This window comes from Microtus ochrogaster, linkage group LG5 (assembly GCF_000317375.1).
Source record: "Microtus ochrogaster isolate Prairie Vole_2 linkage group LG5, MicOch1.0, whole genome shotgun sequence".
Taxonomy (NCBI): Eukaryota; Metazoa; Chordata; class Mammalia; order Rodentia; family Cricetidae; genus Microtus; species Microtus ochrogaster.
Genome location: NC_022031.1, coordinates 39,791,764 through 39,819,652, shown reverse-complemented (window position 1 = coordinate 39,819,652; position 27,889 = coordinate 39,791,764). Strand labels below are relative to the sequence as shown.

Below are 27,889 nucleotides of genomic sequence, written 5' to 3'. Positions count from 1 at the left end.
AAGAAGCTAATTAGTCCTATGCAGGCGCGTCTGCCTTCTGAAAGTCTGTGCGGTGTAGGAGACCGGCAGGGTCATTTCGGGCACCGGTAGGGCCCTGCTGGCTGACCCGCAGGGATTCGGCCAGTTCACCCATTAACACAGCCTCCTGTGAGATGAGCGCTCTTCTCACGGCGAGTTAACGCTGGATTAGATTCGGAGATTTCAAGGAAATTCCAAGTGGAACGAATTGCGTTTTCCTTCTGTTGGCTGTAGAATCGGCCAGGGGAAGGCGCCAGGCTTTGGCAGACTGCTCTCCGGTGCCCAGCTCGGATCTCTGTGGACTGGAGATCGCGGAGTAACTCCGTGGCTAGCAGCCGGCTGCAAGCTCGCTTAACCTCAACCAGTCGGGATCTACTCTAGTCATGGGTCCCCTATTTAACAAAGGCAGCAGAGACCCGGCTAGAGAGAAGGCAAGCTGGGGCAAGAATCTTCGTGTCTTCCACGAGTGGCCTGGCCGCTGGGGAAGGTTTGTTTAGGCAGCCGAAGCGGGCTGCAAGCCGGTCAGCTTCTCTTTGTGTCAATATCCTAGTTGGAGGTAATCCTCCCAAGCGGCAACAAGATTCGCACAGGAGAAGCGGCTTGCTCTGGTCCCAGCCCCAACGATTCCTCCAGGTTTGGGGACTGGGTTTAAGCGGTTTCCAGTCCACCAGGGCTCCAGCGTCTTCCATTGCATTTTCCCACACAAAGTGGCTCTGGAGCCTGTCTGCTTTTACTCAGAGCGAACCTGAAAACAAATGAGTTGGGGGCAACACACTGAGAAGTGGGCAAGCGTTGGCTCAGTCATAAAGCAACTGGGAAACAAGATGGGTAGGGCTGGCTCCCCTGCTTCTTCCCTTACTGGCGGAAATCCAAAGGCCCGCACTGCCTCTCTCTGTCCAGAATTCTGCTGCCCAGAGGTCATGCCCAAGCCCTTGGGGAGATAGCATCAGACTCGGTGGTCTTCCGGTGTGCATCCGTGTGGAGAAGCAGCTCCTTCCAGGTGCTGGTTAACCAACTGCTAATGTCTAAGCCTTCCTGCCGGGCCTTCAATCTGCCCCCTCCTCGGGAAGTGCTCCCTCCTCCCATTCTCAATCTCCCTGGCAGCACAGTGGGGGCTGGGCCAGCCTTGCTTCCAGAGCTAGTGGAAACCCTTGGCTTCTTTGGAAAGACCCTTAGTTCTTGTGCCCAAAGCTGTGTGCTTGCCCAGTGTAGTCTGTCTCTGGGTCCCAATTTGCTGGCGATGAGGGCAGAGAAAAAAGGCTCTGCAAGGTGACTGGTATAGCAGGGTCCTTTGCTTCATCTTTATTTCTGGCTCTGGTCAGTTTTTCCTTGTTGTCTCCCTTCTCCGCCCCCCTCAGCCCCCAACCAATTCTGCACAGGATAGCTTCTGTTGGGAGGGACAGGCCCTACTGCCTAGCAGTCTTCTGAGTTCAGAGGTACCCCACATCCTCCTCCAGTTCCATCAAGCACACTGGCACAGTGACTCTTCCCCAGATGGTTCCTCCCTCCGAAGCATTTTGCCTGCTAGTTAACAAAGTACTTTTGAGGCCAATGCCACACCTGAGTGTGACCCAAACTGTCAGTTACCAGCCATTTTCCAGAACAGGATACTGAGGCTAGAGAGAAAAAAAGACTGGCAAAGATGAGCTGCAGCTGGTTCTTGGGAATAGAGGCATGCTGTTCGGCTTTGGAGAATTAATGGAAGGGGGGAAAGAAAAGGACTTGGTCCCAGAGAGGCCAGTTGGAGTGTACACACATGCAAGGCTCTGCCTCTATAGTCCAGCTATGTCTGTCTTCACAGCATGTGTGTCAGCACTTGGCTGTCCGCTTGCTCTCTGTGATCCTGTTTGCCTCTGCCTTCTGCGTTGGTGCATTTAAAGAATTTCAATGATCCGGGCTCTTGTAGTTCAGTCTTCAGCTGGCAGCAGGCATCACCTTCCTAATTATCTGTGCCTAACCATAGTTTTGGGGGTGTGTGGGCAGTGTCCTTTGTGGTCAATATACCTCTAACAAGGTCTGAGGAGCATCTGCAGAAACTAGTTCCTTCTGGAGCAGAGACACAAAGGTCCTAGGGTCATCCGCAATTCCATCGTTCTATCAGCCTTCAAGCCCTGCTCTTCCAGATGGGGCCGGTCTTTACTTTTGCTGCATCTGTGTGTGTTTCTCAGTTTGTACCTAACTTGTTTCCATTCGTTTCTGTGTCAGTCTCTAAATTCTGCTCCTCTTAGGAATGATAGCCGAGTTCATGTCTTGGCCCCGTGCCCTCCTGGCAGATGAGCCCTCACCAAGCTGGAACCCACGGTAGAACTTGGGACTTCAGTCTTTGAGGAGATACAAAGCTGGAGAAAGACCTGAGAGGGAGGGAGAGGAAACAAACCCCCACCCATAGAGACCTGCCCTCTAGAGATCCCCTTCCATTTGTTAGTTTATTTAGACTTTTCCATTCCTTCCCCCACTCCCTCTGCCTGCCTAATCTAGTCTCTGCCCTATTTCACCTTCCCTTCTTTGCCTTCTGTCTCATTCGGCCCTCCTCTCTATGGTAGAGAGAGTATAGAGAGTCTATAGCATCTATATCCTATGCACATACCTCTCTTTCCCTGTCCCACCTCCACTCTCCCTCAGACTTTGGACTTCCTTTCTTACCAATCCTAGATTAGCACCTTTCCTGAGGCCTGTCTTAAAATGCTCTGTTGGCTAGATTCATGAATGAGACAAGAGGACCAATAGGTTCTGGGGCCTGTCCAGAAAGTTAAAAAAAGTAAGAGTCACCTATGTCTAGTTCATGTCAGCTGGAGGCACTTGCCTTGGAATCTGCAAATTCCTTAGTATTTGGTGGCCAAAGGGAGGTAGTTTGGGGAGTCTACTGTGATTTAGGGAGACCTGACTCCAGGAAACTCTTGGGTTTGTTTTTGTTTTTGTTTTCTTATGGTAAAAACCTACAGATTCCCTACAGAACTGCTCTTGGCATTGAAGTGCTCTGAAGGCTGCCATCGTGTTTTGGGCAGGAAGTCTCAATTGTTAGTGGTTTAGTAAACAATGATTGCAGATTGGCTGCAATGCCTGGATCCTCAGATCGTAGCAAATGTGCGCTGTGTCTTTCAGCTGCCTTTCCTTGACATGTGTCCTCCCAATAAGCACACACCAATTATGGATATGCTTTCTTTTACTTAGATCCAGCCTCTTCTGGAAAAATTGGTTCACCCTTTTCCCCCTTAGATGATCTCTGTCCCAGAACAAAGCTCTTGCTCAGGGTTGCTGAGATCTTTCTGTTTTAAGTAAACTATGCAATTATGTCCCTAGCTTTTATAAAACTCTGTTCAGGAAAATATTCTCTCTTCCTATTTTTTTCTTCTCCTGTGTGCAATGTTTCAGAACAATCAAAATTCCTTAAAGGTACATTTTGACAATCAGAGGAAAATCCAATGTAGTTTGGAACTAAGTGATGTAAATTACTATTTAAAAATTGTGGTTTTCTTGGAAATAGCCTGAACTTGGAGATTTGGGAAACCCATTTGTGAATTTGTTAGATACTTTTAAGGATAAAGGTTGTTTTAGGAGTGTTTTATCCCTCAATTTCAGATGTTCATGGGCCTGCTTGTAGATCAGTCTTGGACTGGGATAGGGTGGTGGTAGCCGAACTGTGGGTGTTGTTTCTCTGTTTTAAAGTTGGGGGTGGTGGTGGATGTGTATGACCTTGGAGGTGCCTTGACTTCTCTTCTAGAGTTCAGCCTGTCCTAGGCTAGGTGGTTTCCCCTCCTTGGCCTCTGAGTTGTCAACAGCATCAGGATAATTCTCTAACTTGGCTTCAGTTTCAATCTTCAGCAATGCAAGTTAGCATGCTTCAAAGCTATAAGGGCCAACAGGCTCTGCATTGTATTGGTCCGTTTAGTTTACTCAGGTCCTGCTTCCTTTCAGCTGGAGGTGATTACCAGTTGGAACATCAGAGCAGAAAAGGGGCTTTCTCTGACTCCTTTTACTTAAAATACATTCTATGGCACTCGTAAAAATCTGGTGCTCAGTTGCTTTATTTCCTCCTAACCAACTTTAACCTGCTTGCAAATTGCAAAACTTGCCCAAAATTTCAGGGCACACCTTTCTAACAAATCCTGGTTCAGTGGAGTGTGCCGTGTGCAGAAGACCCTGTGACTCCTTTCTTTTGTGTGCTCTGAGAGGGTACAATGGTCAGGCCTGCGCGTCAACCTCACCGTCTTAAAGGGAGGCTTTAAATTTTTCTTTCCTATTTTTAAATTAAGGCAGCGGTTAGGTTTTGTCTCCGTGATCTGAAGATGCTGGTCATTAAAAAGAAAGTCTTCAGTTCTTGAATTAGGTTGCTGATGCAAAAACACTTTCCCCCTCGATAGGTAGATCTTAGAACAGCCTGTTTCACTTCGAAGACATTTGTTAAAAAGAAAATGGATTCCACTATTTTCTTTTCCTCTTTAAATTTGATTATCCTAAGATATAATTTTCTCCCCAGGATCTCCCTCAAATTCAGCATTGTGTAGTAAACCGTGCTCCTTTCATATAGATTTCTTTTACACATTTCCCTACCGATTCCCGCAAACGAAGAGGAAAATGCTAGTAACTAAAAGAAAAACAAAAAACAGTGTGGGGAGCTACCAGTGGCTCTGTTGACTGCCTGCAGATGAACAAAAGCTAAGACCGGTGTTAAAAAGCAACCTAGGGTCCTCATGTCATCTGCATGATTGGACTCCGGGTGCAAGACATTTAGCCTGCAAGCATTTGTGACCAGAGGGCTCTGGGTGCGGAGAAGGGCACTTCTACTATGTGACTGGTTCTAACCACCCTTCCCCTTGCCTTTGTTTCTGATCTGTTTCAGGACATGGAGGAGTGAATCAGCTTGGGGGGGTTTTTGTGAATGGACGGCCACTCCCAGATGTAGTCCGCCAAAGGATAGTGGAACTTGCCCATCAAGGTGTCAGGCCTTGCGACATCTCCAGGCAGCTTCGGGTCAGCCATGGTTGTGTCAGCAAAATTCTTGGCAGGTAAAGGACGGGCTCCAGGCTTCCCTCAATGTTTTAAGAAAGATCTAAGAGACAGTCCGCAGCTGCTCAAGGTGCCAGTGTCGACAGTGAGACACGGCAGCATTTTGCTCTCCACACTCAGTACTTGAGAGTTTGCAACATCTATTGAGATCCTCCTAATCAAAGAAGCTTGTGGGACCCCCTGTTTTCAGTGACATGTGGAATAGGGTGACTTTGTCAGGAGGAGCAATATGTTTCTCAAAAGTCTGGTGGATTATTTTAAGGAACCCAAAAGTCAGAGGCTCTTGGGAATTTCTTCCAAACCTCTTAGGCGAGCCTGGGGTCAAGGGAATGGCTGGGGTTGGGGGGCATACATTATTTTATACAACTATAGCTGATTGTTTCTTTCCTTATTTTCCTTTTTCTCTTTTGGTGCAGGGCTGTGTGCATGCTAAGTGACTGTCTACCACTGAGCTATATTGCCCGCCCTCACTATTTTCTTTTTGAATGTTTCCAGAGAGCACTCAATATTTAAAATCCAGCCATCATCTTCAGTTGCATCATCAGCCTTCTCAAGTTGCTGTAGGGTTTTCTTTCTGTGTGTTTTGTTTCTTTTTTTGTAGTGACAGGCATCCTAAGTACACATTAAATTAGACAAAACAGCAGCAAACACTAACTCTCAAATCTGACATTTGAAACTTGCCACTTGACCCAGCAATTTGCTGCAAGCAAAATACTTAGAATGATAGTCCTCTCAAAGGACTGTGCAGATGGTTAGCCTCATGTTTATTTTTCTTTTTTCTTTCTTTCTTTTTCTTTTTTGCCAGCCTCAGCATGATACAGGAAGATTTCAAGATGAGGAAATAAACCTTTCTAGGGCTGACTGGCATATGTCTGGTCAAGTTAGCACTTGGGTTGGATGGGGGCCTAAGTGACTCTGGAACTCTGTCTCTCTCCATAACCCCAAAACATACTGATAGTTGTTGTGTTGCTGTTGTTTGTTTCTTTGTTTTTTAATGTCCTGGGTATGTGACATTGTTCTAGGTCTTCCTGGGCAGACAGGCACATTCTCAGGTTAGCTCTTCAGGGCTTTCTAGCTATTTCTCTCCCTGGGATCAGTGATCCTCGTCTTTGTTCTGGAGCTTGCATTACGGTTCAACAATTGACACCTGACTGTCAATCATGAGCATTTTGAAGTATTTTCCAAGTTCTCTCAGTTACATCATGACTTTCTGTTCTGTCTGCTGGAATTTAAAATTGTTCCAACAGTGTCAACACTGTTAATAATAGTAGGAATAACCACATAGGGGATCTTGATTAAGCCCAAAGGAAGACGTCTTAGGGACAGGAATCTGGCAGTTCCATTAGAGCCACCTATCCCTGTGCTTATTCATCTTCCTGCCCAGTGTGGGTCATATCAGCAATGGGGACGAGGGCTCAACCCACTTCCGTTAAACACTCAGCCAGCAAATGACTTCCAGCCTGAGTTCAGGAAGGAGCCGAGGAAATCAGCCTGGTAGCCATGTTAGATGGTGGGTAGAGGAAGATGGGAGCGGGTAGGCTTCAGGGAGATGGAAGGAAGAGAGAAGACAAAGGGAAGAAAGAATAGAAAACATACAAGAAAAGAGGGTGAGAGAAAGCTGTCTTAGAAGTCGCTAGTCTCACTTTTGGAGCCGAATGGTCCCTACCTTCTATGTAAGATGCTTCTTTGTGGGGGGTGGGAGGGGGAAGAGAGGGGAGGCCCTTCCTTTGTTTTTCCTGAGACATCTTTGCTGAGCTGACATTCTGTTCACTGCTTGAACACTTCAAGCTGCTGAGAGCCTTTCTCAGACACCCGAATGACTGGGTCTCATGTTCTAGAGCCCCAGAGCCCTCTACATCTCCCGTGGAGACAGAGGTGGACAGGGATCCTTCTAAAGTCAGGTCAGCAGACTCCCGTGGACCAGAATAGATTTGTCACTGGGCAGAGTGGCACTCGGAAGTTATGCGCCGCTCCGGTGCCTGGCCGTTTAAGTTGTCAACAATAAATTGGAATTTCATAGCTCATTATTTTCATAACTAAGAACCACAGTGGACAAAATGTCACTCTAATTAGAACTGCCTTTTAAGAAACAAGTTCAGCCCTAAAACAGTATGACTGGGAATTTCTGAACTTGGCCTGTTTGACCCACAGATTGCCCCCACCCCCTAGAAGAATTTGATGGGTGCTCACGGGGTGACAGATTATAGAGTGCTTGTTGTGTGGTAGCTGTGGTTTTCAAAGGCTGTGGAGCAAGGCAGGAAAAGTCCTTGGGAGCAGGAAAGGGTTCCTGTCCCTCCAAGAAGGTATGTGGGCTGACAGGAGTGTGGACATTCAGTCTAGAACTCAGAGCTGTAGAGGATCTGAGCATCATACGAAGGTCAAGTCAGATCACGGAGCAGGGCCTCTGTCTCCTCTCATTGTGAATGCCTGGTCATTTGAACTTTGGTGGCATGTCGCACACTAAAAATAAAACAGTGAGGATTTTAATCCCCATTCACGCACTCTACTTTATGCAAATTCTCTCTCTCTGTCCTTTTTTTCCCCAAAAGTCTTCACGGCCATTCTGAATTCTTGTTACCCTCATAGCTCTGCAAAGGAATCTTGGCAAATAGCCTCCCCTATTACAGGAAGAGGGTAACTGAGGCCGAGGAAGACTGAGTTGGTCAAGATCACACAGGCAGTTGGTGTCAGAATCACTACAGGCATGGCACCTCTCCACTCCCAACCGAACGCTCTTTGTGGCTCTTTGCACCGAGGGGCACCGGGCTGGTGGCTGCCGTTTATCTTTTGTCTGTAAAAGCCAAAGGGCTACACGGCTGTTCTGCTGAGATGAAAGGATGGTTATTAAGTCTGAATCCTCACTTGACGCAGTCTTGAGTTGGGGTTTCGGGAGCGTCTGTGTTGCCTTCTAAGAGCCTAGCCCACGTGTCAGTCAAATGCAAGACAGAGACCTCGAGTGTCAAGACTGCGGAATTCTGTGGTTCTATTGGATTCATGTATTCTGAGAACACAGTGTGGTCTACGTATATGTAAGTCCTATCCAGAGACTATCCTTGCCCTAAGAGGACCAGGTGATTATTGGCTCATGGAATGAGTGAAGGATGCTTGAAGAAAAAACGCTGCAAATAGTAAATCTCTCTGTCATTGTAAGGATTGCAGCTACTAATGCATAAAATGTTATAATCAAAGCAGAAACTTGTAGTAATGCGGAGAGTATTGGACTCAAATCTGGTTTGAAATCCGGGCTGTCTCTGTAACTAGAGGAGCTGGGCCAGTCCCTTAGTCTTCCAATCATTTATATTCTCTTCTGTAAAATCCTGCTGCTGACTTCAGAAGATGTGTGAGGACTGTGGTAATTCGAAGAACTCCATACTCGAGAGTGTTGTGCCAGAATAAGGAGTTGTTATGTGATAGTAAATAATTGGCTTTCTCAGCTGGGGAGATGGCTCAGAGGTTAAGAGCACTGGCTGCTTTTCCAGAGGACCTGGGTTCAATTCCCAGCACCCACATGGCAGTTCACAACTGTCTGTAAGGCCAGTTCCAGAGAATCCAACAAACTCATATAGACATACATTCAGACGAAACACCGATGCTTGTAAAATAAGAGTAAATACGTTTAAAAGTAATTGACTTTCTCTTGAGAGGTTGAAAGGATGGTAGAGTCATCCAGAGATGCTGTGTACTAGAATTCAGGTGACTTTCTATCAAAAAATATTTTTTGTGGGTATCTGTTGAAGCCTTTTGTGATTAAGAACATTTTTGCTTCCAACAACTTTATAAAAAAAGGAAGATAAGTTGGATTTTGTTTTATGCTTAAAACTGTAAATGACTCACCCTCCTCGATGACAAATAGATATGTCTTCACTTCCAGAATATTCGCTTACTTGGCCCTAAACAGACTTACCCAAGCTGAGAGCTTAGCAACCCTATGAACGTTCCACCATTGCTTCTAGGACACGTTTCCATCCATCCAGAAGAATTACTTCATTCTCTTCCTCTTCCTCTTTTCCTCCCTCTTCTTCCTCCCCTCTTCCTTCTCCACTTCCTCTTCCCTTTCTTCTTCTTCCTCCAATTCCTCCTCTTCCTCGCCCTCTCAGCATGTATGTAGCCACAACTCCTTGAAAACTTCCTATCCTCCTGTCTCTATCCCAAGTACTGGGAGTGTAGATGTGTGCCACCCTTACCTTACTTCTTATAAATAGTTGAGGTTTAAAACTCATAATTTCTAAAATGTCTTTAAAAAAATCTTTCAACCTCAAGATAATCTTCTTTGGAAGAGGGAATCAAGAATTCCTCTGCAAACACTGAGAGAGACATCCAGTAATAGCTAGAATTCAGAAAAAGAAGCGGGTCCCTTTTCCTCCTCCCCTCAAACGAGCTTTCGTGCCCCCCCCCTCTCTGGCACGGCTTGGCTGTAAAACCCTGACATCCTATTTGCGTTAACGAGGAAAAGCTGATAGCATGGAAAAGTCCTTAGAAACAGCCATTTACCTCAGGGGAGGCCTCTGGAAGAGCTGTCGAGAATCGTGGTTGGTTTTTCTGATTGCTTGGGATTTGATTTCTAACACACATGTCTGGAATCCAACACTCTTTAATTTTATATCAGGGTTATTGTTTATCTCTTTTGGAAAAAAATTGTAGAGAGTCTTCAGAGAACTCTGGACATTGTGCTGGGAATGGGAGGGCCAGCAAACTGGAGGTCTACACCACCTTTCTGGGGAAATTTTAGTTCAGGAGGGAGTCCTGACTGGGTACCCTAATCCTTTGTGACTCAGGGAAAGCATCTAATGTCTGTAAAGCTATGTTCACTATCACAGCAGGGGACTTCCCCTCATTGTCCAGGTGCTCATTCATTCATCTTTTTTTTTAATTTATTTATTTATTGAGGATTTCTGCCTCCTCTCTGCCACCGCCTCCCATTTCCCTCCCCCTCCCCCGATCAAGTCCCTCTCCCTCATCAGCTTGAAGAGCCATCAGGGTTCCCTGACCTGTGGGAAGTCCAAGGACTGCCCACCTCATTCATTCATCTTAAACAGTGTATGTGCTTCAGGGCTTTCAGAGGAAGAAGAAGAAAAACTAACTTGCATTTTTTAATGATCTGTAAAATGGTGGATGAATGTGAAAACATTTTGTTAATATGTAGCTTGCTGCTGCATTGTCCAATATATGTATTTTTATAATTATATTATAAAATGTAATATGAGCCATGTGGGCCATTTGAAATTTTCTCATAGACTACTTAGGAAGGTGAAACTAGTATGATTTATTTTAATTATGAATTTTATTTAACCCAATGCGTACAGATTATCATTTCAACATACAACCAATATGAAAATGGTTAGTGGGCCGGTCAGATAGCTCAGTGGATCAAAGCGCTTGCTGCCAAGCATGGTGGCTAGGTGCCGATCCCTGGCACTCCTCGGTGGATGGAGTTGCTTTCTGAGCTTGGCACACACATGCACACATGCATGCACACAAAAATACAATTTTTTAAGACATACAATTTAAAAGATTATCGAGCTATTTAATAGTTTTTGGTACTACATTTAAAAATCTGATTTGCTGTTCATATTTTCAGCACATCTTAAATCCCACTTGTTTCAAATGTTCATCCACTTTGCAGGCTCCTGTGGCTGATTATGGCCCTTTCTTCTGGGCTCCCATGGCTAACTGTGGCCTTTTTCTCTTGGGTCTAGGTATTATGAAACAGGAAGCATCAAGCCGGGGGTGATTGGTGGATCCAAACCAAAGGTTGCCACTCCCAAAGTGGTGGAAAAAATCGCTGAGTATAAACGCCAAAATCCTACCATGTTTGCCTGGGAGATCAGGGACCGGCTGCTGGCAGAGCGAGTCTGTGACAATGACACAGTGCCCAGCGTCAGCTCCATCAACAGGTGAGGGCAGGGTGCGCTGGGGCTGGCCTACTGAAGGATCCCTGCTCCCCCTATCTGAAGATCTGCTTTTTCTCCTTGGGGAGGTGAACAGGGAGAACAATGGTGCTTGCTGGACTCTGTTACCTTTCTCCTCTCTAAAAGGGACAGGACTTCTCAGCTGAGGGAGAGGACACTGTGCCAACACCCAGGCCACTTGAGTTTTCTGAGCCAGGAGTGATTGGCATCACCCAGTTCACTATGTACCTGTGTAGATCATATAGTATAAACTGTAGATAGTATAAACTGCCCTGATCAGGTCTTCAGAAACACCCTGTCCCTGCCAGGGGCTCTAGGTCTGAGTGATAACTCATCTCAGAGGCTCCCAGGCAGACAGTCCAGCCTCCAGTTTGGACACAGGTTGAAGCACTAGGTGTGGGAAATGAAGTTCCCTTTGGGCTTGGGACATGCAGCTCTTTGTTCTAACCCCGCTGCCAAAGTGAAGTGAGATCTCAGCAAAATCTTGTGTGAGCCTGAGTGTGAGTGTGTGCGTGTTGTGTTGTGTTTTTCTGAGAGCCCAGGACTCTAATGTGGGTTTTCTAATGATTCTAGTGTAGGTCTTCAGAGATATCAGGTGCGTCAGAGTAAAAAAAGATGCCTGCTCCCACCCTCAGCTCTCACCCATGGAGAGACAAAAGCCTACTTCACCATGATGCCAGGAATAGCATTTTCCTGGAGTTCACATGGTGTCCTTTCTTCTCTCTCCCTTAGGCTGATCCAAAGCATATTGCCCGATACCATCAGAGCTTTAAAAATCAATTTCTGACTTGAAATAGATGTGGTAATACATCTGTGTAATCCAAGCACTCTGGAGGCTGGGGAAATAGTGATTTTGAGGCCAGCCTGGGCTACATAGCAAGACCCCCAACTCAAAAAATAAAATACTACATAAAATGAAAATTACATTCTAGAAGAAAATTTTCCTTCCTTTCTTTCTCCCTCGCCCTCTCCCTCTCCCTCTCTCTCTTTCTCTTCCTTTCCTTTTAAATGGGGCAGAATCTCACTCCATATCTCTACTTGATCTGGAACTTGCTATGTGCTTGAAATGATCCTCCTGTCTCAGCTTCCTGAATGCTGGGTTTATAGATGTACCACCGCCTGGAGAAGGTAATTTTCTATTATAGATAGTGCAGTCTCTGACCCATGTAAGCATGCAGGCAGGAGCAACGGGTATAGCTCGGTTGGTAGACTGCTTGTTTTTGCGTGCAGGAAGCCCTGCGGTACATCCCTAGTACCTCTTAAACCTGGTGTAGTGGTACAGGTCTCTAATCCCAGTATCTGGAATTACAGTAGAGTTCCCATTCCTTGGGCGACACGGAGAGTTGAAGTGAGAGACTTGAGATCCTGCCTCAAGAACCCAAAGAAATAAACAATTAAACCGAGAAGCTCACAGTTGGGGATGGAATGGTGAGCTGAACAGAGACATTTGTTCTCTAAAACACACATTAGAAAAAGAAGTCGGGCATCCTGGAATTGAACCATTCTGATTTCTCCAGAGTCACACCCTACTGCGGCTAGTGCTGAGCCTGCCTGAGCACAGAGAATTACTCACTCTTGAAAGAAAGAGAGGTCTGACTGGAATGTCTCCAAGGTCTCCTCTGGTCCCGATGGCAGCACGGTGGGCCCAAATGCACAGCATCACCTTGGAATGGATGTGCTGGCTTTTTAAGTCCTGCTAATTCATCTACCCAATCCCTACTGAGGCCCTGCAGTCTTGCAAGGTGCTGAAGAAGACAGAAATTGGGTGCAATCTTTTTAGATTTGCCCAGGCGGATAGACCTGAGGAGGAGGGGACAAGGCCAGGGGTCTGGGGTGAGGGGTGTAGAGTCTATTTTTTTTCTCTGAGTTATGAAAGGTTACAGTTGCGAGTTCTCCACACCTGACTCGTTACAGGATTTCCTGGACACAGAACAAACCTGATTTTTTCTGGGTATCCAGGTTATTGTTTTTTCTTTTTAAAAGTAAATTGCATTTCAGAATGATAGCATTCTGCTATCAGAACAGAGAGGTGGCAAATCAGAGATCCGAGCCACCTTTCCAGTGAAAGTTTAGTGGAAGATGTGAATTTTACTAATACATATCACTCTATTATTAGTAGATACAATTTGAAATTTCCTGGTAGATATTAAGAAAAACAAAATATATGTATAATTAATTGTGATTATATTTACTTAACTCAGCATAGAAAAAAAACGTATTTCAGTGTATGATCAGTATGGAAATGACTAATGAGCTATTTAATGTTCTCTTTTTTGGTCTGAGCTTTAAAATGTGATTGGCAGCACAACTAGACTCATACTAGACATAGTCCAGTGTCCCTATGTTTAGGCATCATGCCGCTTAGATCCTTATGAGGCAGGAAGTGTCCAGCTGGGGCTCGCTGGAGAATGGAGAGGCAGGAATAGAAGCAATAGTGGAGAAGCTGGTCCACTCTGTAGGGTAACCTTGCACAAACACCTGGCCAGGATTTAGGGAGCCCACGTGTTTCCAATGTAGGGCACACACACAATGACATGGCCCACAGAATAACCCTGGGTGCCCCACGTCAGTCACAAACTTCATTGCCTCGGTGGGTGGGGCAGGCAGATGGCTAATGAAGGAAGCAGGTGATGTGTGAGATTCCAGAGGCTCCAGGGATTGAGGCAGGTGAGACAGCACAGCCCTGTGGGTGGCAGCCACTCCTGAGTGTCAGCTGAGTGCCGCTGGGAGTGTGAGCCAGAATCTTTCCACTCCTCAGAGAGTCTAAAACCCGGCTCTCTGTGTGCAAGATGTGGATGCATGCACACGAGAAACATCTAGACTTATCAATGGTGGCAATTCGTTTCAAGGCCAGCACAGATCAGGGCTCCAGCTTGATCTTCTGGAATGCGGTGGAATTCATTGTCACATGATTTAGGAAAATCTAAGTGCCATATCGAACACTGCGAGCCTTCTCCTACCTACTTACAGTAGAGAGGTCTGGTAGCCTTATAGAATCCATCTGAGGAACAGCGAGATGGCTCAGTGGGCAAAGGCGTTTGTTGCCATGCCCGAGGAGCCACGTGGTGGAGGGAGAGAACTAACCCCTGGGAGTTGTTCTGTGATCTCCACATGCACTGTCACCTAAGGGAAATAAATAAACAAGTGTGATTTAAACTACATTTAAGTCCAGAGTAAATCATTTCAAAGAGACACGTAAAGCAAAGCGAGAAGTAGTTACAGACGTGGCAAAGGCCCTGGAGGGTGGACTTGAATGAGTGGCCCAGGACTGCCTGGCACATCTGATTCTGTGTGTCTAGAACTGTGCTACTGGAGGTTCTGCTGCTGGCGATGGGCCATGGCTAGATTCTGGGACCTCCTGGGTGTCTTAGGCCACACATGTAGCCAGTTATTGTGTCCCCACATGGCCTCTCTATCTGTGATCTCCCCTCAGACCTGTTGTCCTGTGGCAGGTGTAGCGCTGAGGCCCAGATGGGAAAAGTGATTGAGATGGAGACCAGAGTAGAACCAATGATAAGATGAGGCCTGTGGGAAGGAGGCCAGGAGGAGACACCCCATTCTTTCCCTATTTCAGGGCATCACGGTATGCTTTGCTGACTGCCGATCCCTGGGATCCCCAGCTCTTGGCAGTGCACCACTCGGGGGCTCCTCACTGCACCTTCAGTGAGAGTGCCCCAAACGTGATGTAGTCTCTTACTAGTGCACCCCTGACCCCAATCTCACTGGAAAGCCTATGCCATCCACTGCAGAACTGCTTTTATTTTTTATAGGAAGGCAGAGCCCACTGCATTGAGAATGATGCACCTTCAGATAACCAGCTTGCAAGGGTCAAAAGAAATATAGTCCATAGCTCTCTCCTAGCAGTGCTCCCACCAAGGCGGAGTCTCACTATTCCTGTTTTAAACAGCCAGAGAGGCAATATCTGCATTTATAGTTATCCTAGGGCCACAGCGTCCTCGCTACCGCTCACCCCTAGAGGCAGGTGCCATCCTGCTGTCTGCAGGAACTTCCTCTGGAAACAGGGCTGATGTGGAGCCAGATATCACTGAAGCACTTCTGCCGGGCTGGTGGGGACTTTCTGGGATGCTGCGCCGCCACACTGGAGAGTCCTGTAGTCCAGGCAGGGTGTCAACTGGAGGTGGCCGTCTCAGAGCTTACTGAAATGGTGGGCAGAGTGGGGTCCTCCCTTTTCTCTCCCAGTTCTGTGGCTCCTAAACTAGTGGCCAAGTGCTGGGACAAGTGGCATTCCCGGTCGGGGGAGACCAGCTCTGGTTGGCACCAATTGGTAGGCATGCATGTGGGAAAGTGGGGCCAGCATTACTGGTTCAGATCAGGTTTCTATGGAAAAGCTCAAAACCTACACATACTTATTATTTATTCAGTAAACAACAATAAAACAATCTGCAGGAGCTGGAGGCATCCTGCTGAGTGGTAGTTTGTTAAATACTTTATTTATTTTTGTTTTGTTTGTTGGAGGCAGGGGCTCACCCTGTGGTCCAGACAGGTCTGCGACTGCTGATACACCTGCCTTGACCTCCCGAGTGCTGGGATTGCAGGCATGTGCCCCCATGCCAGCCTTACTTCTGCTTTTTAACCTTGACTTTGGCAGCAAATCTTCTGAGACATTCCCTCACTCCCCTTCTTCCTTCTTCATGCCGGTGGCAGGCTTCAGTGCGGCTGTGGATACACCCAGCTTAGTCTCAGACTTTCGGATCCTCAGTGTAGCTGATGGCCCATGCATCTCTGTGTTTACGGTAGCTTTAGCAGTGTGGTTGAGGGGACCAGTATTTGGTACAAGACACCCATAGCCAACCAGTCCCAACCTGCGAGAGCCATGGTGGCCGTGCTCAGGCTGGCTGGAGTTCCTGGAGTTCCTTCAGTGGCTCTCTCTCTCTCTCTCTCTCTCTCTCTCTCTCTCTCTCTCTCTCTCTCTCTCTCTGTCTTTCTCTCTCTCCTCTTTAGCTGTGTGTGTGTGTGTGGTGTATGTATGTGCATGTGGAAGTTGGAATTTGATGTCAGAAATCATCCTCAGTTTTCTACCTTATTGACTAAGGCAGGGTCTCTCAGTTGAACCCAAAGCTTGCTAACGATCAGTCTAAGTAGCCATCCTGCCATGGTCATCCTCTGTTCTTTACCTTCTGAGGCTGGAATTGTGGATGGGCCACCCAACATTCACACGAGTCTCCCTGGGTTCTGAACTCTGGTCCTCATGTTTGCATGGCAAACAATCAATAGCTGAGCTATCTCCTTGTCCCCTCAGCCCCTCGCCCCTCTTTTGAGACAGAGTTTCATATACCCTACACCGGCCTTCAACTTGCTATGTAGCCAAAGATGATCTTTAGTTTCTGGCCCTTCTAACTTTACCTCAGCATACTGGGATCACACCCAGCTTAGGTGGTCCTGGAGCCTGGAGGCAGCACTGTGTACGTGTGTGATAGGCGAGAACCGTAGTATCCAGCTACATCCGAGCCCCCATCTCACCTTTTCCAATTCACTGTAAGGATCTCTTCCAGTAAAACTGTGCGAGAGATGATTTCAGATGTGGTCAGGGAGACTTAGTTTTTCAAAAGGGAGGAAGGATGCTGAAATGGAATCCTTAAATGCTTATAATGTAGAAATCATTTAGATTCTGAAAAAAGAGGTTCTGAGTCCAAATAGTTTCTGTGTCTCATGCAGGATGTGGTTAGCAGAGGGATGGCTTCCTCCAAATGTAGCTCAGGCCTGGGTGCTAGGAGTCTGGGCTGGCCCTGTGCTGTGTGACCCTGGCTAGATCACTGGAGCGTGCTGGACTTCAGTCTCCCCATCATCTGTATGTCTGTTGTGTTATCTAGGGCCACGCTTATGCTTAGCACTACAGGATGGGTCTTGTTCGTTTACTTTAGAAATGGTCTCACTGTGAAACCCAGGCTGGCCTTGAGCTCAGAACCCTCCTGCCTCAGCTTCCTGGGTGAGGTATCACACTTGCTCCCTGTGCCTTAGGCAAATGGGAAGCATCTGAATGCTTTAAAGTTGAAGCTGCTCGTTCGTCATTATGAAGACGGTAATGAGGATGATGACATGTGACATTTATTGGACATTTGATATGGATCGGCCACATCTCAGTAGTTTATTAATTCAGCCCTAATAATAATAATTCCATGGTGTAGGAATGATTCTTGCTCCCATTTTTCAGATGAGCAACCTCCAGGTCATGGAGATGAGAAACTGAAGGCTGGATTTGAGTGCCAGCACTTTGGTTCTGGGGTCTGTTTGCTTCCTCCCTGTGCTGCAAGAGGCCTGTTAATGGTTTATGGCCTTTCATAATGCTTTGCCAGAGGTTTACAGGTATTTGAAAAGAAATGTGAAAATATGTACATTGTTTTGTTTCTTGACAAATTTCATAAAAATGCAGGGATTTATGTTGGACTTCAGTAGGAAATTGAACATATATCTAGCATATCTGAATGCTCACTCATCTGCTGCATCTGTAGACACACACAGAAAAATTAGATCAAGGCTGGCAGGATGGCTCAGCAGGTAGTGACTTTTCACCGAGTCTGACAACCTGAGTTTGATCCCTTCGACCCACAAGGGGGAAGGTGGCAACTCCTGCAAATTGTTCTGAGGTGTGTGTGTGTGCACGTGCACACACACTCACAATGTGATCTTAAAAAGATAAAAACTCAACTAGGTTGGGTAGCAACATAATTCAAGAGGTCAAGGAATTATTGCTTCCAGGTCTTTGTTTTATATATTCTGTGTTTGCCAAGTGGAAACAATTACTTTAAATATTGTGACAGATAAACAGATGTGTGCACATGTTGGCTGCATTTGAGGAGGTGTTTAAGCTGACTCATCAGAAAAGGGCAGATGACTTCACTAAGGGGGCCAAAACACAAATGCTCTACGATTAGTCTTATAGCATCGATTGAACAAGTCTATTCCAAGATATCAGCTAACGATGCCAAGTGCCCTGGGTGCCTATGCCAAGCTGTAAGGTCAGGCTGGGCAGGGCTGGCCATCTAGTGAGGTTAATGGGAGGCACCTGCCACTTTCAGCAGAAGCTGGAAACCCGGGGCAGCCTCAAAATGAGCATTTAGATGCAATGGTTTGGCATGTGAAGAGTTCCTGGTGGAATGCCGTGTGAAAAATGCAAGACATGAAACTGTGCACAGCTTGGTTCTGATTTGTTGGTGGGAAATGGTGTCTTCATACAGCAGCAGGAATGTGGGCATAATAACGTATCCAGTGTCAGTGATTCCCTCCCCCCCTGTTTTTTTGAGATGGGTCTCAATATATAGTTTAGGCTGGCCTCGAACTTTCAATCTTGTGTCTCAGCTTCCTAAGTGCTGGGATTACAGCCATGCAGCACCATGTCTGATAGAGATTGTCTTTATATGTCCCATGTCATCCACATTGTCTGCATGGGGAGATGGCTCAGGAGGTGAAGGACTTGCCCTGTGCAAGCAGGGACCTAAGTTTGATTCCTCGGAATCCACATTTACAAAAGCTGGGTAGAGTTCTGTGTAATGGCTCAGCCAGCAATGGTGCCTGCTGCCAACCTGAGGATTTTTGATCCTTGGAGCACATATGGTGAAGGACAGGACAGACTCCAGAAAATTGTGCTCTGTCTGTCTGTCTGCCTGCCTATCATTTTCCTCTCTGTCTCTCTTTCTATCTGTCTCTTCTGTCTCTCTCTTTCTGTTTCTCTATCTTTCTGTCTCTCTCTGTTTCTGTCTCTCTGTTTCTGTCTCTGTCTCTGTCTCTGTCTCTCTCTCTCTCTCTCTCTCTCTCTCTCTCTCACACACACACACACACACACACACACACACACACACACACTTATATTCCCAGCTCCATTGTACCAGACACAGGTAGATCTCTGGAGCCACCAGCCTAGCCCAGTAACAACATCTGAGGTTGTCTTTTGGCCTTTACACATACTCACACACTATTCACAGGCACACACAGGAACATGCAGACATGCACACATATACAGGCATGTAAATAGTAGTCTATAATGAACACACGGTACTTTAATAATGACTTAAAATTCTACCAAGTAATAGTTTGGAACAGCGCTTTTCTTGAGAAAGTCACCATTTTATTATGTGCCCTGGTCTCCTGGAGGCCCCATGTGTGTGGGTCCTGCTGGAAGTCTGCACCAAGGTTCCCCAAGCGCCTGCAGGGTATCAGTGTTGCCAGACTCTGGGCACAGGGAAGTCACTGATGCCTTTACTGCTTAAATACAGCGAGCCTTCATGCAAGGTTTTCATTGTTTATGAAGAGTATTTGATTACTTAAACAAGTGGAGAACGACCTAGGGGAACTCCCCGGTTGTGCTGAGGCCCACAGTGAAATGGACTCAGGTTCATGTCAGAACCACAACAAGGATTCTGGGAAGGCAAACTGGGACACTCCTGGCTCTAGCTGCGTGGGTCCTTTCTATAAAGTTTATTGGTTTTAATTGAATAAAGTTTTGGTTGTGCAAGTGTGCAGTCTGTTGAACCTGCTCCTGAATCTTTGGCAGTAGCTGGGGCGTCTCCATCCTTTGTGGTTCTGGTGTGAACTTGGGTTCTGTGCTCTGTGGTCAGTTTGCACCTTTGCTAAGGCGGCCCTGAAGGCTGCTCCGGCCAGGGAACCGGAATCTTCAGTCTCTCAGAGACCACAGCTGGAAACTTTCTACAGAGTTTGTCAAGCACATCCTTTCTAGTTAATTTCCCTGGTGGGTGGGTGTATCAATCTTATTTGTGGAGTCTTTAGGGCGAAGAAAGCAACATGAGAGCCCTAACAGAGGACAGACGGGTTCAGTTCTTTAGTCCTGCAGGTGGAAGCTGAGCTCTAGTGAGGGGGAAGAGTCTCTGGTGGGGCTGAAGATACACCTGAGAGCCAGCTCAGCCCACTTGGACCAGGAGCACATCAGCTTCTTTCTTCAGAAAAGGAGTCACTCAGCCAGGTGAGGTAGTGCACACCTGTAATCCCAGCACCTAGGAGAGTCAGGAAGCTCAGGATTTCAAGGATAGCCTTGGGTAGATAGGGAGCTTGAGGCTAGCCTGAGTTACCTGAGATTCTGCCTCAGAAAACCTAACAAACCAAAACAAAGAAAATAAAAAAACTGAACAGAGAGGCACCGAGGGTTCAGGGGTGATGCCAACCATCCAAAGACACGCAGGGAGAAAACTCCTCAGAACTCACAGTTCCCAGTCTGGGCCATTATCTTCCACCCCGGCCTGGCCCCTTTGCTGTATCTCTGCAAAACTAGCTAAGATTTCTTTTTCACTCTTCCTCCTCTTCCTTCTCCTCCTCCTCTTTCTCCCCCTCCTCCTCCTCCACCTCCTCTTCCTCCTCCTTTTTTTTTTTTTTTAAATAGGGACTCATGTATGCTACACTAGGTTTGGACTTGCTATGTAGCTGAGGATAACTTTGAACTTCTGATTTCCTTCCCTCCCCCTCCTCCCTAGTGCTGGGACTGTAGGTGTGGTACCAACACACACAGCTCCATCCTTGCTGGGGGTGGAGCCCAAGGCTTTGCTCACACTAGGTGAGCGCTCTACCAAGGGAGCCACTCCCCAGCCTCAGGGCCTCTCTCTTTCCTTCTCAATGGTAAATAGTCATTTGTTTTTCTTTTTTTCCCCCTAACTGCCTACAGGATCATCCGGACAAAAGTACAGCAGCCCCCCAACCAGGCAGTCCCAGCTTCCAGTCACAGCATAGGTAAGAACTTTTAAAAAAAATTTGAAAATCTAATGGGCTCCAAATATTCTAAAGAACTTTTAATCATTCTTATGGACAGATAATTCTGCATAAAACACTTCACACGCGTCCTAATGCTCTCTCTTTGTCATTCTCCAAGGGCTGAACCTGGCAAATGAATTTTATAAATACCGCTAAAAGGTTTTGAATTTTACTGATTATTATGATAAATAGCTTTCACCATGAGACAGAAAATTGAAATCTAAGCCAAAAAAAAATCCACTAATGGGGGTCTATAGAATGTCAGATAATTAAAGTAATAAATCAAGAAAGGGATACTTATTCATAACATTTTCTGCATCATTAGCCAGTAAGTAGTTTTGAATGTGTTTTTTTTTCTTCTTCTATAACCAGCCTTCTGCAATTCTTTGTGCACTTGCAGTCTTGAGTGAAGATGTAGCAAAACTTCCCAAACTTTTTTCCTCTCTTGCTCTTGCTTCACTCTCTCGTACGCAGCCAACTGTTGAGGGCTGCCTGTGGGGTTTCTGAGGTCCCAGGGGAAGTCTAAGCGACCATGATTCACAAGGGTGGACTCCTAACTTGTCACACTCCAAAGTCTAAACTTTTTTCTTGCTTCCTCTTCTAAGAGGAGTTGAAAATGAAATTGATAATCAAGGCAGTTCTTGATGTCATTTCTCCACTTGGCACAAGGGGATACTTCTGGGTTGCTGGGGGAAAGTTTCTCTACTGTAAGGAAGCAGGTGGCTATTCAGCAGGCGTCTGCCGATTTGGGTACCACAGACCCCAAGAATTCTGCAGCACTGCATCTTAGGTTGTGCAGTATTCAGTGCATTTATCACTGCCAGGTGTGTGTGTGTGTGCAATGTGTGTGTGCTTCCTTGAGGAGACCAGAAGAGGGCGATGGAGTCTTTGGAGCTGGAGTTAAAGGCAGTCAAGCTATTTGATACGGGTTCTGGCAACTGAACTCAGGTCCTCTGGAAGTTCTCTTAGCAAGTGCTCTTAGCCAGTGAGCCTTCTCTCCAGCCTCCACTGCCATTCTTTCTTTAAAGAAAAACCTGAACTTCTGGCAGAGACCTGACTTATTGCTCTAATTCTGTCATTAGCTCACCCAGTCAACTAGACCAGTGTCTCACCTCTGAGCATCAGTTTCTGCCTTGTTGTATGGGGTAGGGATACAAAATGGGTGTTCCCTGTGATTTCTGATTTCCCCAAGGGTGGCTCTTTGAAGGAAGGTAAGATAGACGTTCTCGCTGCCCACGATCATTCTTCATTCTGTACTGCCATTAGACAGACTTTACTATGAGAACCCTGGGGTTGGGGAGCAATGCCAGACAAAAGTCCCTGTCCTCAAGGGCTTCCAGTCCCATGGAAGAATGTGGGAAGGGAGTTCAGAAAAACAAAACAAACAAACAAACAAAAAACAAATGAAAACACCAACAAAACAGAACACCAAAGCCCAGGAAACAGGTCTACATGAGTAGCAGGAAGGGGCTATCTCTCTGCTGGATGGAAAGACAGGGCTGAGAAGGGCTTCCTGGGTGTGGTGGTGGGGGGTGTTTGTGACTGAGATTTCACTTGTGGCTTTAACTGTTTCAGAGCACATAGCATGAAAAAGAATCAAACTATCCCTCAGTAGCATTACAGGAATAATTCTACAGTAATTCAGCAGAGTGATTTGTTTTACCCCAGAAGTTTCTATGAAAACTTTATCTCACATGTATGCAGCTTCATACAGTTTACCGACTTGTTGAGCATCAACGACAGTTGGAGCTCACAGGTTCAGTGACTACTCTAAAGTCCTGTGTGAAGGCAGAACTGGAACTTGAGTCCTCTGTGCACAGTGTGACTGCAAAATACGTAACCAAGTGTCATCCGTTCTGTCAGGGACACAGCCAACCTTGTTTTCTGCGAGGCTGTTGACGTGCCAAGTGGTCTCTTTATTCCTTTGTTCTTGCATCTCAATACAGAGAGGTCATGGGATTTGCATACATCTATTTTGAGGAGCCTTTTTTTTTTTTTTTTTTTCTGGTGAAGGGAAAGGGAAGTTAGCAATTTCTGCACTGGTGTTTCTTAAGGGAGATCTAAACTCAAGCTTGAATGTGAACAGAAAGGCCCTGTACCCTGTAGGTCTCTGGAGCCAGAGACTGCCTCTGCTCCATGGAAAAGTGGCTTATTCCTCCACCCGTGCCCTGCTCTGCAGAGTAAAGGCTCCACCTGCTTCCAGCTGGCGGCTCAGGGAGAGGTGTGTGAGAGCGGTCTACTAGTCTCGATGAAGAGAGGAAGAACCCCCACATCTCATAAGTGGAAATCCAGCCCATAGCTAGAGAGGACCTTCATAGGTCCCCTGGACTCTAGTCATTGTGAAACTTGCGTAAGTCCCTCCTCTTTTTCCCTCTGGGACTTAGAGACCTGGCCCTGGCTACAGTAAATCACCACCTCTGTTTCCCCTTTCAGGAAGGGAAAGTTTAGACCTGAGGATAGCTATGAGTGCCCTGTAGCTAGACTACTTTGAAGCTCTTCACCACATGAAACTAACTCCCCTCGTTTGGCGAACAGTAAAACAATCAGTAGCACCCTGGGGTGCTGCAACGGCCAAGTGAAAAGCAGGGTGGCAGTGGGAGGGGGACATGTTGTCTTTCTCCATATTTCACGGTGGAGGGCATTCTTTTATTAAACATTATTCTCTCTCTCTCTCTCTCTCTCTCTCTCTCTCTCTCTCTGTGTGTGTGTGTGTGTGTGAGAGAGAGAGAGACAGAGACAGAGACAGAGACAGAGAGAGAAGAGAGAGAATATCTGTATGCAGGCACGGCTGGAAAATGTAAGCAGAGATGAACGTGATTCAAGTATGCATCTAGGTCTTTTCCTGGCATTGGAGATGGCACCGGCTGCCCTCCTCCAGTGCCCTCCTGTCTCCTGCACTCTTGGACTGGCAGAGATCTTAGCAATTCCCTGTATTTATTTATTTATTTATTTATTTATTTATTTATTTATTTATTTATTTATTTATTTATTTATTTGGTTTTTCGAGACAGGGTTTCTCTAGCTTTGGAGCCTATCCTGGAACTCGCTCTTGTAGACCAGGCTGGCCTCGAACTCACAGAAATCTGCCTGCCTCTGCCTCCCCAGTGCTGGGATTAAAGGTGTGCGCTACCACCACCTGGCAGCAGCAATTCCCTTTTTATTCTGTGCTTGCACTCCTTTCTGCTGGGTCTGTGGCAGTTGTACCCAGCCCCGTGTTTCTAGTGAGCACCCTTGTGACAGGCCCACACCCCTCTCCTTCTACAGTGTCAACAGGCTCGGTGACGCAGGTGTCGTCGGTGAGCACCGACTCTGCAGGCTCCTCATACTCCATCAGTGGCATCCTGGGCATCACGTCCCCCAGTGCCGACACCAACAAGCGCAAGAGGGATGAAGGTAAGAGATGGCTACGCATCCCTGTCAGGGATGGACCAAATAGGGTCTACGAGGGGCACTCATAGAGGGCGAGCAAAAGTGCCAGCTCAACACCCTTACCTGCAGAGGACCAAGTTCCCAGGCTCTGTCTTTCTCTGAAACAAGGAAGACAGACAAGCTCCTGTCTGGGACTCTTTCCTTGCTGGTCTCCACCCATTTTCACTCCTTTGGTGAGAAATGCCACTGTGGCCTGTGTGTCCTGAGGACAGAGGACCCCAGGGCTGCTGTGTAGATGGTCTTAGCTCGGTGACAATGTCTCCTCTTTGGGTTTTGGAGGCAAGAGATGGGTTGGGGAGGGGAAGCCACTGCTTTGCTCTGCAGTGAGGGGCATGTGTGGGGAGAAAGGGCAGGAACTGGAAACTCTCCTCTGCAGAGAGATGATGATGAAGGGTGGAGGGAAATACACTATACCTGAGATGAAGGAGCAGCAGGGTCTCCTGGGGATTTCAAAGATGACACCTTCTCCGGTGCTACCTGCGCTATTGGAGCTGGCCACCTCTGTGTAGGGCACAGGCTGCTGTAACCTGGCCTCCATCCACTAAAAGACCCCCCTGGGAGTCTGTAAAACCTTAGTCAGAAAATGTGCGAATGTGTCTGTGTGTCTGTGTGCGTGTGCGTGCATGCAGGTTGTGGTCTGGGGCTGGAGAGCAGAATGACAGGAACTTTGATTCAATTATCTATCTGCTGGCACGCTTCTTCCTCAGCATCATGTAAGGGATGCCTGTTGTCACGAATACATGCCTAATCACTTAACATCTGCACCTAGAAAATTTAGTGAGCCCAGTGGTGGATTGGCCTGGGGTCTCTATGCCCCAGGCATTGGAGCTGGCCTCGGTGTGCAGTGGTAGTCCAAGTTGGCATGATTCATGGTTCTCGAAGTCAGCTTCACCTCCTTCCCTTGCTCCCATACTTTGGAACAGATGTCAGAAGTGTTTAACTCAGTGGGTTGCTGTGCCAGCTTGCTGCGGGAGGCAGTGGGCCTGCCATCTCTGTTGGTTTATAGAGTTGATGGTGTCATCTTTTTCTCTGTGTCACATGGACTCCAAGCAGATGTCTCAAGCTGGTGCCTGGCTATGTTTGATCATTGTGAAGGGGTGGGTTATTGGATGCCACTTTGCAGCTGAAAAACTCAGGCAGAGATTTTTGGAGAAAGCAAAAAAAAAAAAAATCTAGTTTAATGTTTACTAACAGACATGTTTTGATGGCGGGAGGCCATGGCGCTAGAGAGTTGAAGTTTAACTGTCTTTGACCAGTTTGGCCTCTCAGCCAGGCACACAGTAGGTTGTAGGGGCCAGGTGTCCTTGAACGTTGGTTAATCAGCTTGTTTACTGAGGATGGCGGCTGCTCTGGGGAGACTGATTTTAAAACATTTATTTATTTATGGGTGGGGGTGCACCAGTGCCATGGCACACACGTGGGGATCAGAGGACAGCACGCAGAAGTCGGGATGTAGTGGTGCATGCCTGTGATCCTAGCACTGGGCAGGTGGAGACAGGAATATGAGCCCAGAGCCAGTGTGGGCTGCATGGCAAGGGCCTGTCTCAAAGACAACAAAAAACAGAAACAGAAACAAAAAAACAAGCAAAACATGACCGTTCAGAATGAGATGTAGGAATGGGTGCTCTGTGGTCCTCCCAGTCCTGAAACTTTAGTAGTCTTGAACTCTAGGAAGACTTTGCATGAAATCTCAGTCTGTGGTATGGAGGCTAAGAAGGACCTGGTAGTCTTAGAAGTTTTGCAGGATTGAGAAAAATGGAGACCTGAGTGAGGCCCCTCCTGGCTGCCCTGCTTCAATAAGAACAGAGTAGATCCAGCAGAGAAGTGGTTTCTGTTGAGATGCCCCAGGACCAGGGGCCCTGCACAGGGCTCCTCCTTCCTCATCCTTTCTTCTGTAATCCCCCGGATCTCTGCATTAGCCCCAAAGAGAGGTGAAGGGGAAGAGCCAGCGCCCTCACTTTAGCAGGGAAGGTAACTGAGGGTCCAGGGCGCTCTGTGCCATTGGCAGTCACTCAACTTGTGTAGACTGGGAAGTAAAGGGACTGAAGAACCCTGTGGCTTCACCCCCTGGTGTTATCTTGGACGCTTGTCACTGCCCCGTCCTCCAGCTCCTCTCTGGAGGTGAAGCAACCTGTGGCTGGGCAGAACCTGTGGTGGGTCCTGAGAGAGTGGCAGGCAGCAGAGCGTGGTTAGTAGGTTGGATGATGTTGTTGAGGGTGTTGGTGAAGTGAGACCTTGAGGTCAAGGGTTTGGGAGCAAAGGGTAACCCAGGCAACTGAGAGTGAGTGACTGGGCACAGGAGGGACCAGCTGGGATGAGGCGTCTCGCTCTGGATACGGAAGGGTGCTGGCCTCTAGGATGATAAGCAGGCCTCAGGAAGTCTCTGCAGGAAAGGGGTATTCGAAGGTCAGGAGGAAGACAGTCTCGCTCTGCATCTTCGTGTGGAGCTGAGACATCCTGGTGTGGTCCCCCACTTGGCTCGCTGGTGCACTATCATCTCCAGCTTGGACTTGGGCTTTGCCCTGTGAGCATCCCTACCTAGACCTCAGGTCTGGGGAATCAGTGATTGGATACAATCTCAGGCAGAGGACAGGCTAGGGGGACCAACTGAAGTCTCTAAGTCTCTCCACAGGGCAGAGTGTGAGGTGACACTCTCTATGGGGGTGGAGTGAGCAGGTAGAGAGTGGCCTGTTTAGATCTGAGGGGTCTAGGAAGGCTCATCTCAGGAGAGCATTAGAGGGCTAAGGAAAGAGAACGTGCCAGTTAAAGGTAATGGAGAGTGTGCCAGTCTGGGACTCCAGTGAGCATGTACAGAGAAAGGGCCAGCCCCAGGACTTGGACAGGGAGAGAGGTGGCAAACATGTCAGGTGCTGAATACTGACTATAGCCCCGAAAATTTAGTTTGAAAATAGAACAGCTTTAGAGACTCAAGAAATACTGTGCCAGCCGGGCAGTGGTGGCGCACACCTTTAGTCCCAGCACTCGAGAGGCAGAGGCAGGCGGATCTCTGTGAGTTCGAGACCAGCCTGGTCTACAAGAGCTAGTTCCAGGACAGGCACCAAAGCTACACAGAGAAACCCTGTCTCAAAAAACAAAAAGAAATACAGCGCTGAATGTCTGAGGTGTTGATGTGGTTGTGGAAATGACTGGCCCACCAGCCCTGTTCACTAGAAGCAGAAAAGAAGCCATAAGTGTAATTAACCATTTTCTGGAGTAACAATAAGGACACAAGAGTGACCGTGTCCTCCTCTACTCCTAGCATTCAAAGGCCAGCCTGGCTACCAGCAAGTATTTAAAAAATACTAAAATCAAAGCCGGGCGTGGTAACACCCAGGAGGATCAGGAGTTTAAGGCCAGCCTCTGACTGTAGTAAGTTTGAGGCTAGCTTGGGTTATGGGAGCCTAGTCTCAAAAGATAAACAAAAAAATAAACAAACAAATTCAATCAACCAAGCAATCCCCCACCCCAACCCAAAAATGAGTAGAAAGAAAAAGAAAGAAATGGAATTAGGGGTTGAGAAGAAGGCTCGGTTGGTAAAATGCTTGCCAAACAATCATGAGAGCCTGGGTTTGTAACCTCTGCATCCTAAAAAGCTTCAAACAGTGGTGTGAGCCTATAATCATGCTCTGGGGAAACAGGCAGAGGGTCCTTGCGCTCACTGGCTCACCAGCCTGGCCGAACTGCTAAGCTCCAAATTCACTGAAACTCCTGTCTCAATAAATGATAGATAGATAGATAGATAGATAGATAGATAGATAGATAGATAGATAGATAGATAGGTAGGTAGGTAGGTAGGTAGGTAGGTAGGTAGA

At 47.1% G+C, this 27,889-nt stretch overlaps 1 protein-coding gene across 1 annotated transcript in view; it reads left to right on the top strand.

Annotated features, from left to right (window-relative positions):
• The first annotated feature begins 842 nt into the window (after nucleotides 1-842).
• The window catches only part of Pax5 (paired box 5), a 164,981-nt gene continuing 137,934 nt past the window's right edge, over nucleotides 843-27,889 (top strand). Inside the window, exons 1-5 of the mRNA XM_026786608.1 lie at nucleotides 843-846; nucleotides 4,859-5,024; nucleotides 10,722-10,919; nucleotides 20,563-20,627; nucleotides 23,913-24,041. Coding sequence (XP_026642409.1) covers nucleotides 843-846; nucleotides 4,859-5,024; nucleotides 10,722-10,919; nucleotides 20,563-20,627; nucleotides 23,913-24,041 — 562 coding nt within the window. The remainder of the gene's footprint in view (nucleotides 847-4,858; nucleotides 5,025-10,721; nucleotides 10,920-20,562; nucleotides 20,628-23,912; nucleotides 24,042-27,889) is intronic.